Source organism: Mixophyes fleayi, chromosome 7 (assembly GCF_038048845.1).
Source record: "Mixophyes fleayi isolate aMixFle1 chromosome 7, aMixFle1.hap1, whole genome shotgun sequence".
NCBI lineage: Eukaryota > Metazoa > Chordata > Amphibia > Anura > Limnodynastidae > Mixophyes > Mixophyes fleayi.
This window is the reverse complement of record NC_134408.1, coordinates 9525283-9538455: the sequence shown is the minus strand read 5'-3', so window position 1 is coordinate 9538455 and position 13173 is coordinate 9525283. Positions and strand designations below refer to the sequence as shown.

Below are 13173 nucleotides of genomic sequence, written 5' to 3'. Positions count from 1 at the left end.
TTGCTAACCCTGAGGGGTTATAGATGCTGATCTGGCCATTGATTGGTCAGGAGAGGCTGCAGGTGGCAGTTAGCTAACAATCAGGTGCTGTGATACATAATTACAGAGAGCAGAAGACAATCAGCAGAATCTGGCTGAGCTGAGAGGTTATTTACCTTGAGCAGGTTTGTGAGTCTACGGTCCCTGTCTCCCTGGGGCAACTAAATTACAACTTTCTTTATTATGATATTCAATATTGTATTAAAAAATAAAGTTGTTTCTGCTACGTTTCACCACATAGACAATATTCATAGAAATGACTGATGAATATCTGTAGAAATGGTCACAGTGCTACATGCAGGATACAAAGGGTTAAGAATACATAGACATCTATGAAAATCTGTCAAAAGAATTCAGAAAACTGTGATATATACAAGTTTAGATAATGAAATATAGTTTATTTTCATAGCAGGAGATGCAGCTGTTATGTACAATAATGTGTGCAGTGTATTTGTGAGAGAATGTGAGAGCCGGGACCAGTGTTGCTTGGTTGCATTCCCAGCTGGGGGGGGGGGTGATGCCTTGGTGACATCATCGGACAACACACCAATCACACGACACCCAACGATAGCTCTGCCCCTGATATCCTGCCGGGCTTTTCAAACAGGAGAAGGAGTGAGAACAAAGGAACAGTGTTTTGTGTGACACAGAGGGACAGCAGCAGGGAGAGCAGCCGCAGCACACAGGGGAGACTGGAGAGCAGCCGCAGCACACAGGGGAGACTGGAGAGCTGAAGTGTTTTTCTGCTGAGAAAGGGAAAAACAGCATCGAAGGAGTGCCCCAATACCAGCAGCCACAAGGGGAAGAAGAATCCTGTACAGCCGATCCACGGGTTAGAGCAGCAGAGCTCTCAGCGACCAGGAAGGAACAGGTAAGTGCTCTTTGTGTGTGTGTGTGTGTGCTCGTGCCTGGCATAGTTCCAGACCTCCTCCCCTAGCTCCCATCCCTAGCCTCCTAACCCTTAGACCGGCCATCTCTAGTCTCCTCTCCCTTAATCTTAGCCCCAGGCCAGATCCACAGCCACTAGCCCTAGGCAGGATCCACAGCCACTAGCCCCAGGCCTGGATTCGCAGCCACAGGCCACAGCCCCTTGGCCTCCCTAGGTCCCTCGGCCTGTACCTCCTACCCCAGGAACACCTTAGTAGGCCTCCCCTAGCCTCACACCCGTAGTGAGTGTGTTTTATTGTATCGTCTAGTGTTTGTGCATTGTGTTGTAACTGTGTACTGTACCCTCTCACTCTATCTCTGATTGTTCTCTTGGTTGTATCATTGCAGTGTTGTGTATCTCTTGTTGCGGATTGTGCATGCCAGATAAATAGGGCTGGGTGCGCAAGCAAGTTTAGAAACGTAGCAGCAGTTACAATAGGGACAGCCTAGGTAGGGAGTCTGTACTCTGTTTACAGGCATCTGTCAGCAGACAAGGACACTGTAAGACCCCAGCCAGTGAGGACCCCCTGGAGTAGCAGGGACAGAGGGAGTCACCGTAGTGGACCAGCCTCTGTGAATATAGTCTGGCAAGGGCTGTTCCCCATGGTGCACTCGCCTTGTGGAACTGTCCTCCCTGCCTTTCACCCCACCCCTTTACAGCAAAATGAGTGCCCGACATACGAGACAAGGGATTCAGAGATCTGCACTAATGACTATTTTGTACCAGCAGTTAGCAATCTGGTTTTTTTTAGATTCATGACAAAACGCTATTTTTTAACAAACCCCAGCAGTTTACTACATGTGTTTCTAAAGAAGTTTCCCTGCAGGAAGAGACATTGCAGTAAAGAGTTAGGACGTTAGAGGACTGGTGCTCCACCCCCTTCCCTAAATCACACAACTTTCACTTTTCTTCCCTAGTTCCAGCATGGCGTCTGCTTGTCTGAGAGAGGAGCTGAGCTGTTCCATCTGCCTGAGCCTTTATACAGATCCCGTATCACTGAGATGTGGACACAACTTCTGCCGGGTCTGTATTGTGAGTGCGCTGGATGCACAGGAGAGGGATGAAGTTTATTCCTGTCCTGAATGCAGAGCAGAGTATCAGGAGCGCCCTCTGCTGGACAAGAACAGGAAGCTGTGTAACATTGTGGAAAGTTTCCTATCTAGTCAGCCAGAGCAGGAGGAGACCAAGGTCTTCTGTACCCACTGCTTGGAATCTCCTGTACCTGCTGTGAAAACCTGTCTACAGTGTGAGATGTCCATGTGTGAGGACCACCTGAGTGTACACAACAAGTCTGTGGATCATGTATTAATTGAACCAACTTCATCACTAAATAAGAGAAAATGCAGAATTCACAAAAAACATCTTGAGTATTATTGTTGTGAGGATGATGCCTGTATTTGCGTCTACTGTGTGGCAATAGGATCACACAAAGGACACCAGGTTGAGTCGTTCGATGAGGCCATGAAGACAAAACAGGAGAAACTGAGAAACATTCTAGAGAAACTGACCTCCAGCAGAGCAGAGGCTGAGGAACAAGTCCAGAGTCTGCAAGATCGCAGGAGAGAAGTACAGGAAGAAGCAGTTGTCGCCACAGGAAAAGTCACTGAGTTGTTTATGGACATCAGGAATAAGTTGGAAGCCCTAGAGAGGAGAGTGCTGAGTGAGATCTCCAGACAGACAGAGGAGATTTCCCTGGAAGTCTCTGATCTGATCCAGCAGCTAGAAGCACAGAAGGATGAACTGTCCAGCAAGATGCGTCATATTGAGCAGCTGTGTAAAATGACTGATCCATTAACTGTCTTACAACACAGAGACTCAGACACTTATGATGGTTATTGTGAGAAGGAGAATGATACAGAGAGTGACCCTAAAAAGATCTATTCTGTAGATGATCTGGACCAGTGTCTGATCTCAGTGACTTTGCACTCAGGTTTATCTGATCTTCTGACTGGTGTAAAGAGAGGGTTCTATATATTTGAGGCTGCAGACATATTACTTGATATAAACACGACTTCTAGTAACGTCTGTGTATCAGGGGATTTAAAATCTGCATCCTGGTCCACAATAGACCTAAACTACCCAGAGAATACAATGAGGTTTACAGATTTTTGTCAGGTCTTAAGCAGCACAAATTTTAACTCGGGGCAACACTACTGGGAAGTGGAAGTCAGCACAACAAATTATTGGAGGGTTGGAGTTGCTTATTCTAGTATTGACAGGAAAGAAAATCAGTCAAAAATTGGAGAAAACAGCCAGTCCTGGTGTTTGCGTTTATTCGAAGATGGGTACATAACGGCACACAATTCACTGGCCAATAAACTGCGGCTGGAGTCTCCTGTGCAGGTATTAGGAATATATCTGGACTATGAGGCCGGACGTCTGTCCTTCTATCAGCGGTGTGACCCCATCAGACACTTACACACCTTCACTGCCTCATTCACTGAGCCCCTACATGCTGGTTTTCTGGTATGGAGGGAGGGTTGGATAAAGCTCAGGATCTAGTTGTGTTACAGAAAGTGTATATCCTGTGTTCTGTGATCAATATACTTGTGATTTCAATTATTTTGGTGCCTATAAGGAACGTGTACGTTGTTTCAGGATTAAATTTAATTTCTCTTTTAATATTTAACAGCTATGTAATTTTTTTCTTAATATAATAAGCGGAATTCCACCTTCAGACAAAAAGGTTTTCCAGACAATTTTTGTTGTTGTTGTTGTTGCCCTTCAATATGACAACAATCTACTATGTAGATACAACTGTATCCAATGCAGAGATCTGAGCTAATCTGAACCAGTGGAGAGTGTGCAGTGTGTTCCACAGGGCTTTTCTCGTAGTGTTTATATTTTATTTCCTGCTAGAGTGCTGGAACTTCATGTTGACCACTTTTTGTTTTGAGACTGGAAGATTAGTGGGCACTTTGTCTCATGGCACTGCCCGGAAAGTTAGCACCCGGACTGTAAATGTTATTATAATGATGTACTCTGCACAATGATTCTTCAAATATTGTCTTTATGTGATATCTGCATACAGGGATCTTCTCCCGTCCTTATATTGAGGATGGACTATGTCAGTAAGTCTCTAAGGACTTGGGGTTTCTAAATCCTCTAACTTCAGGCATCAGGGGGTAAATGTATGATCCTCCGGATTCTTCAACTTCTTTACAAGGCGGCGCCGCTTTAAATTTAAGCGCTGAAGACGCTGAACTCGCCGGAGTTGAAGAATCCGGAGGATCATACTTTTGCCCCCAGGAGTCCACAAACAGCCACCTGGAATGCAGACCAGTCAGTGTAATGGTTTTTGGCCGCTTAGTGGTGAAGATGTCAGTGATTCTGCTCCTCACACAATTACCAACACAGTCATACTCTTGGATTCCCAATTGTAAAGCGCTACGGAATTTTCTGGTGTGGGGGTCTATGGACCCTTAATAATATATAGCTAAACAATTATACAGAATTTGCAGAATAGATGTATGAACTTGACATGAACTTCCTTCGTGAATTGTAGTAGTCTACAAAATTACCCTTCTCTGAGTAGAAATAGTTATTTTAATATGCAGGCTTGGCAAAAAAGCTAAATGATATATGACTTTGATAAGCTCACACCCACGTACAGCACTGGAGCTATGTTTATCGCAGAATAATAAGAAAAGGTTAAAGAAATATCACACCTCTGTCAGACAAGCTTTAAGAATTTCCAGACAAAACTTAAGAATATCTTTAAAAATAATTTTCTGCTTTGTATGCAATATTGTTAAAATTCAAATATGATTTGTTGAGGATGCTGTACCCCTTATATGATTTTCCCTAAATAAACACGCCAAGAGTCCTCTAATCAGAACCGAATCATAGCTACTTGGCTTCATTCAATCAATGTGTCAAGTTGTCTTTGCCGTTCTCCAGTTAACTGAGCTGATATCTGAATGGTCAACATTGAAGGTGATTATTAGAAGTATCGGTGCACCCCGATACCCCAACACTGGCGCTATATAAATAAATGTTGATGATGATTTTAGAAGCAAAAAATAGTCTTTTTTGTAATCAAATAAAATGCTTATAAGATCTATCCAAGATTATATGGATCTCCACCTAGACTCATTAAAATATTCCCAGCTTCTACCCCTCTGTGTTGGTGAAGTTTAAATAGGAGACTTCTACCTTATTTGTTAGTCATGCCCTAAGATCTCCATCTTTTGGATAGATATTCAGAAGCTACTGGAAGATACATTTCAAACTGGACAGTCCCGTTCGGGCTCCCTCTCGCTGGTCTACAGAAGAACCCTAATTATCATTCCATATCATACAATCAGCCAAGAGTATGGCAGAAACATTATCTCTACCTCCCCTATATGCTGTCGGAGAATTTGGTTTAGTACATCTGTGGAAAAATGGCACTCACTATCTGCAGCAGTGGTATTACATTTATTCACAATATCATTTGCCTTATTTAGTCTACATATATGCTAGTTTCTTCATGTTCCATCATTTAGGATTCTGTATCTAAGACACTATCTGATATTAGCGCACTATTTGTGCTTTTCATCAACCGCAGAGGTGACAAACTTGGTCAGATTTGTGAACAATAGATTATTAACTCAACTTTCATTTTTCCAAAAACAGCTCTCCCTCCCTTCCCATAACCTCCCTTCCTTCCTCTTTAATATTTTCACTAATCTCCCCCCCCCCATACCCTTTATAATATACATTATATGGACAAAAGTATTCTCACGCTTCACCATTACACCAACAGGGACTGTAATGACATTATATTCAAATACATATACTTTAATATGGAGTTGGTCCCCCTTTTGCAGTGATAACAGCTTCCACTCTTCTTGGAAGACTTTCCACAAGATGTTGTAGTGTTTCTGTGGGAATTTGTGCCCATTCATTCTGTAGAGCATTTATGGGGTCAAGCTCTGATGTTGGACGAGAAGGTCTGGCTCGCAATCTCTGTTCCAGTTCATCCCAAAGGTGTTCGATGGGGTTGAGGTCAGGGCTCTGTTTGGGCCAGTCAAGTTCTTTCACACCGAACTCATCAAACCATGTCTTTGTAGCCCTTGCTGTGTGTACTGGGGCTCGGTCATGTTGGAATAGAAAAGAGCCTTCCCCAAACTGTTTCCACAAAGTTGGAAGCATAACATTGTCCAAAATGATTTGGTATGCTGAAGCATTAAGAAGATTTCTACTGTCTTCTCACCAATCCAGCGGTGCCTGGGACCCAGCATTCTCCACCCTATTCGCTGAATGTCAGGCATGACATAATCACATCCTACATATTCAGTGAGCAGCGGCATGGGAGAGGAGGTTGCTGGGTCCTAGGAAGAAGAAGACAGAAGAAATAGAAGAAAGAACGCCAAGTAGGGTAAGTAAAGAAACGGAGGGAAAATGATAGGAAACGGCAAGGGAGGGGCAAAGAATGAAGGAGGGGACAGTGTGAGGATGAAGGGGAGCAAAGCGTGAGGATGAAAAGGCATAAAAATTGAGGATGAAGGAGGGCACAGAGTGGGAAGATAAAGGGGCGCACAGAGTGTGAGGATGAAGGGGGCACAGAGTGAGTGTGAAGGGGCACACGGTTTGAGGATGAAGGGGCACAGTGTGATGATTTTTTTACATGTTTTATTTTGTTTGATCTTATTCCTCTTAATTTTAGCTGTAAATTATGTTTACAGTATATAGTATAATGTAAACCATATTAAATAATACAAAGCTTATGTCTTCCTTGTAACTCTTTAACTTTCCCTTATCCATACTTGCCAACTCTCCCGGAATGTCCGGGAGACTCCCGAAATTCGGGTCAGTCTCACGGACTCCCGGGAGAGCTGGTAAATCTCCCGCATCCCGCTACTGGCTTCCAAAAGTGACACGGTGAATCGCGTTATTTTGCCCCCCCCCCCCCCCCCCCCCCCACCCGCGCGACAAAACAGCATTTCCGTCGCGGCGGCGGGGCCAAAATGACACGTATAGTCCTGCCCTGCCCCCTCCCGACCAGCAGTCACGCCCCTCTCTCGGAAATAACTTTGCGAAAGTAGGCAAGTATGCCCTTTTCTGTTATCCAGGGGCAGGCTGGGCTGGTGGGCAGGGGGACCTGAGGCTGGGTCACTGGGCTACCTGCATTCTTTTTCCTTTAAAATGTTCTTAATAGGCTGCTGAGTTGATTCTTGCCCACTGGGCTAAAATTTGCCTCCTCTGCTTTCATCTGTCCTCTCTGTCCATGTGCCTCTAACGTCATCCAAGGTAACTCCCTCTCTCTCCACCTCCTCTCTGCCTCACCCTCTGCTCCTCTCACCCTCTTACTTACCTCCTGCTTCTCTCACTATGTCCCTTACCACCTAGCTTACATCTATCTATTTTATATAAGTATCCAGTGCGGGGAAGTGAGATATATGTGTGTAAGTGGGTCGGGTGGATGTTGGTTGTTTGTTTTTTAAGCCAAAATGACATAACACTAACTATAGGACATAATACTAATTATAGGGTCCTGACATCAGCTGAGACAAAGTCAAATGTTAAGAAGAAACTTAAGAAGAAAAATAGCTATTTGCTTTTATTAGTATGTCACCTTACCTGTTCTTGCAGGTATCACTACTTGCGGCTGCTCGTGTCTCATACTCAGGTGCTGCCTATCTGAATCCTGGAATGTTGGTGCCCTGTTTTGGAAATAGACAGGCACATGAAATATAATATCAATATAAATTCAATAAAACAGACCATCATTGTATTAAGGAAAATCCCCCTCTCCTCCCTTATTACAGCCCCCACTCCCTCAACTTCCCACACACTTACCTTCTTTCAGCTGAGCTGCGGAGGAGAGTCTCTTGCAGCCTGCACACATGGGACGCCGCCTGTCATGTGGCGCACGTTCCATGTGACTTGTCAGTCACACACAGGGAAGGCAAAGAGGATAGACACACACACATAGGGTAAGAGGAGGAGGAGGGAATGGATCATACGTCACTGGCTGCAAGTCTAATGCACACATGCTCTACAAGGGTAACAAGGCGTGTGTGCAGCTAAAATGACTTGGGGAGAAAAGGTGTCGGTATGCCATATCGGCACATACCGCCCCACTTCAAGCACTTCCTCTCTTCTGATGCCATGAGCCGATTTGTGAGTAATTGCTCTCATTTGTATGGTTAAGAGCATGGTGTAGCACATCAAGATGGCAGAAACTGGGGTGTTCGGAACTTTGCTCCTTCTGATGGGGAGCTTGGTGGATCACGCTGGCCCTTGCTGATTGCCGGCTATCTGTAGTAATTCATCTCATACTGTGCTAACTGCAGAAATTATATTCTCTGTTGTAGTATAGGGTATGTAAATAAGCTTGAAGGGGTGGACATTGTGCATTTTGGGGACCGTTCCCATTTTACAAGCTGGCAGGATCACTGTGGCTAACATTGCAGCAAAGAAAACACAAAGTAAAGTGTGATGGTGTATTTCCTCCCCTCCCCATCTCAGACACCACAACACATGCTACCATCAGGCAACACACGTTAAAACATTATTCTCTATTGTGTATCTGACTGTTATCCTATTTGCACACAATATCATCATGTATTAAAACATATTGTTATTACATTATTAGGTTGTGTACAATTAGGGCAATGCCACTTCTGCACTGAGCGCTAACGCCTATCGTTTGTGTATCCTACACTTGTCGCACACCTGGTGTAAGTACTACTTAATATGCGTCCAACTCTATCTATGGCTAGCATGCTTTTCCTTGTGTACATCTCATCCTGCATACGCCAAGCCCCATGTACCTAAGATATCATTTGTTGTTTTATTATCATGTCTGTTAAAGTTTAATGTACTTACTTATAGAGCTATGTAACCAATGAAACTTTGAGCTATGTACACGGCCATGATATAATGTATGATAGTTATTTCTATCTCCTGTACTCAGTGGTGGGATTCAAATAAATTAACAACCTGTTCTCTGCCCTAATAACTGTTTAAAGTTTACAAAAATATACATTTAATAATCAAATAAGAACAAAAAAAGTTAAACAGTTACACTAGATTGTTATAAGAAAGAGATTTAAAATATTAAAGAAAAAATAATAAAGAATACCTTACCTGACAAAAACCTGTTAGTTAAGATATTTCCATATTACTTCTTGATTGGCGTCCTCAATTTTCTTCAGGCAAGATTCTTGCCTGAATCTGAAAACCTTTCCATTCTTTTGACACATGAATACTTTTCTCTTTTATGAAGTCATATATTGCACAATACTCACAACATAACATTTTGTTAGAAGTTGCCAGTCTGTCATATTTTTCTGTAAAATTGCTATATTGTTGCACTGTCCAGCATTCAGGAAGACTATTTTCAATTTGGGAGTTATCGTTTTGTATTTCAATAATTGACGTGCTGCTTTCTTCAGGTTGGATTGGTTGCGCTTGTGACTGTTTTGTACCATCCAAGGCCAATTCTGATCCAATTTTGGGTTGTTATTGAAAAAAATCTGTCAAACTCTGTTGCCTTTTCATCCTTTTAATTTTAAGGGCTACTGCCTAAAAAATTATAAATGTTTATTTTAAAATGTGTGCGTATGTGTGTAAAATGTTTCTTATTTTATGCTGCTGATATTGAGATAATAATAGTAATGAGTCATGTTATGCCTCAGTAAAATGCCCCCAGTTTATATTAGGATTGAATGGCTGCATTCTCAAGAATACTAGTCCCTTTGCTCTCCTTTTACACTACTGTGCTGCCTTCATTTGCTCCCCCCTTGCTCCGTTCCTTCACTTACCTTTTCTATTGGCTTCTTTCTTCTCTTTTCTTTTCTTCTCTTCTTGTCTTCTGATTTCTTCTTCTTCTTGCTTGCTGCCCCCGCGACTCCTCTCAGCACCACTCCTCACGGAATGTCAGTGCGGACGGAGCAGGGAGGAAGAGGTGCCGACTCCGCGGAGAGGTGAGGTTTTTTTTTATTTTTAAGGAGTCTGCTCCCCCCAGCAATGTAATGGGTGGCCTGTAGTCACCGGTTCACCGAACCGAGCCTCAAATTAGATATCGGTTCTGGCAAAACGGTGAGAACTAAAAATGGCCACCTCCATAGGTATCAATAAATGGACATAGGAGACAATTTCTGAACTGTGTCATCATGCCACAGATGGCGAAGCCAACCACGTCTTGTACTGGCCCAGCATCAGGGAGAATGCCAGACTCTTCAGGGAGTGAGGGAGATCACCCCTAGTTCAGGGAGTCTCCCTGACATTCAGGGAGAGATGGCAAGTATGCATTCAAGTGTAACTAGGCTTCCTTTTAAATCCATAACAGTCAATCAGAATTAATCAGTCATTAAGCTAATGGAGATTGTATGTGACAAACAATGATGAGTGCATTTTCTAATATAATATAGATATCCTCATTAAGCATATGGTAACACCACCTAAATCAGTAAAAAAACTATCCACATATAAATATATAAAAATAAATAACCAGAGATTTCTTATCTTGCATTTATACAACTGAGCAACATCAAACCTCCTTATTTTAAAAAACAAAAAATAGCCCTTTGTTTAGAATTCATTCCACTTGGGGAAAGAACAGATAGCCTTTATTATAATCCAGTAATTCAGCTCAGCCACTAACATTCACTGACTTCAGTACAAACTTATTGATTTTCAAACAATACTCACACAGAGTGTAAACATTCTACTGAGTTTCTTCAGAGTTCTTTTAGTCATAGATTATAAAAAGCTAGACAGAAATAGTCGTAGCAAGTATTAATTATAAGATGAGTGTGTGTGTATATGTATGTATATATGTGTGTGTATATATATATGTGTGTGTATATATATATATATATATATATATATATATATATATATATATATATATATATATATATACACACACACACACACACACACACACACACACACACACACACACACACACACACACACACACACACACACGGTGTTACAGTTTCTTAACCTAAAAAAAAATAATTTTCAATTTACCCATATTTAGATAACATCTCCATGTCATATTACACTGTCTTTATTAAAACATATTTAGTTTAACAGAATCCTTTAACTCTTTTGGATATTTTGGGGGGTATTCAATTGTTGGCGGAAACGCCGAAAATCCTGTGGTCTGCGAACTATTACCGTTATTACGGTAATAGTGCGCGGAAAAAACGTTACTATGGTAATTTTCTCGCTGGATTTCAGCTCGCAGCTCCCTGAGTCGCGAGCTGAAATCTCGCTAACGGTAGTAGTTTTAACGCACTGCGGAAACAGCACAATTGAATATGCCCCAAACAGTCTACAGCAAAAATCCAAAACCTTCTAATTTACAGAGACGAGCAAATCTATATCTATATCTATATATATATATATATATATATATATATATATATATATATATATATATATATATATATTGAATAGCTGTGATTTTCAAGGAATCCAAAGGACTATCGTGCTTACAAATAAAATGCCTTGCAAGACTATGTGAGCCCCTATTTTTATAATGTTTCTTCTATGTTCTAGAAATCTCTTATTTAATGCACAAATTGTCTGGCCCACATAGTGTGCTCCACGTTCACAGTCAATTAAATAAATTACAAAACTTGTCTGGCAATTCATAATACTCTGAATTTCATATAGTTCTTGTTGAACAGAAATGAACCCTTCTATTATAGACACAGTTGCACGTGATGCACCGATATTTATTACATCTATAAAAACCGTTTATAGTTTTTCTGTGGATTCTTTGTTTTCCTCTATTCCTTTCCTTTTGAGAGACTAGGAACGAATCTATTTCTTATCGTCATTCCTCTTCTAAATACCACTTTAGGGTTATTACAGACTGAGGACATAAGAATTTCATCAAATTCCAAGATAGAAAAATTTCTCTTAATAATGTCTTTAATTTGTTTGGAATATGAGTTATACCGGGTAACAAACGTAAAATCTTCTACGAATCCTCTGATTCCTTCATTGTACTGTTTTTATCTTTTGTTGATTTCATCATTAATAAAGACTTTCTATCAACTTTCTTTGCCTCCGAAAAGGCCATACTAAGAATATATACTGGGTAACCTCGATCTGTAAAAGCCTTCAATAGGTCCATATCCAAACCCTGATCCAGAGCCTTCTTAAAGTCTATTCCATTATAGCCAGGCCTGAAAAGGATTACCTCCCCTTTCCCTCTGTGTCTATCTTTAACAAGATTTCAGTACCCCCTCCCTTCCCCCTTCTCCCATCACACACCATCCACTTTATTGACATTATTGTCAGTATTGTTTGAATAGTGCAGCGTACAATGCATACTGCAGGATATTACATCTACTTATTTTATTTATAAAAATAAAATGTTTTCTATCTTGTATGTTTTATGTATACTCAGTTGTCACCACTGTGCGGCGCTGTAGAGCACTGTGACGCCTTATACATCAACAGTAACAACAATACTCATACTACTGACTGTCTTGTATTGTGCTGTCATGTATGCAGGATTCATGTGCTCGGGTGCATAGAATTTTGAATGTGCTGCAATGCAGTACACAGCGTCTGGCTGTCTTATGTCGTAAAGATGTTTATTATATAGTCACATGCAGCCCTGTCCTCACTAACACATCACTCATCTCCTGATATACTCTGTGCTGCTGGGGGACCCTGCTCATTCCACTATATAACTCTCAGTCTGTGGCTTCCTGCTGCCTCCATTCCCCTCCTTACATCATGTCACTGCTCCTGTCACATGTAGCCTTGTCCTCACTAACACATCACTCATCTCCTGATATAATCTGTGCTGCTGTAGGACCCTGCTCCTCCCACTATGGCTTCTAATCAGGTTCATTAACCCTGAGGGGTTATAGATGCTGATCAGGTCATTGATTGGTCAGGAGAGGCTGCAGGTGCAAGTGAGCTAACAATCAGGTGCTGTGATACATAATTACAGAGAGCAGAAGACAATCAGCAGAATCTGGCTGAGCTGAGAGGTTACTTACCATGAGCAGGTTTGTGAGTCCACGGTTCCTGGTCTCCCTGGGGTAACTAAATTACAACTTTCTTTTATTATGATATTCAATATTGTGAATGCTTTTTTTGCTACATGTTTCACCGCATAGGCATTATTCAAATAGAAATGACTAAAGAATATCTGTAGAAATGGTCACAGTGCTATATGCAGGATACAAAGGGGTCAGACTACACAGACATCCATACACAGCACTGGTTTAGTGATATCA

The 13173-nt window shown here is 41.6% G+C and overlaps 1 protein-coding gene across 1 annotated transcript; it reads left to right on the top strand.

Moving 5' to 3' along the window:
- The first annotated feature begins 566 nt into the window (after nt 1-566).
- On the top strand, nt 567-3560 carry LOC142098604 (E3 ubiquitin/ISG15 ligase TRIM25-like). The gene is made up of 2 exons (XM_075181439.1): nt 567-910; nt 1885-3560. The coding sequence occupies exon 2, from the start codon at nt 1892-1894 to the stop codon at nt 3467-3469; it is 1578 nt and encodes a 525-aa protein (XP_075037540.1). The 5' UTR covers nt 567-910; nt 1885-1891; the 3' UTR covers nt 3470-3560.
- Nucleotides 3561-13173: the final 9613 nt, after the last annotated feature.

Bases quoted from the DNA above. Each gene is read 5' to 3' on its own strand.
- LOC142098604 (XM_075181439.1), top strand. From the start codon at position 1,892: ATGGCGTCTGCTTGTCTGAGAGAGGAGCTGAGCTGTTCCATCTGCCTG.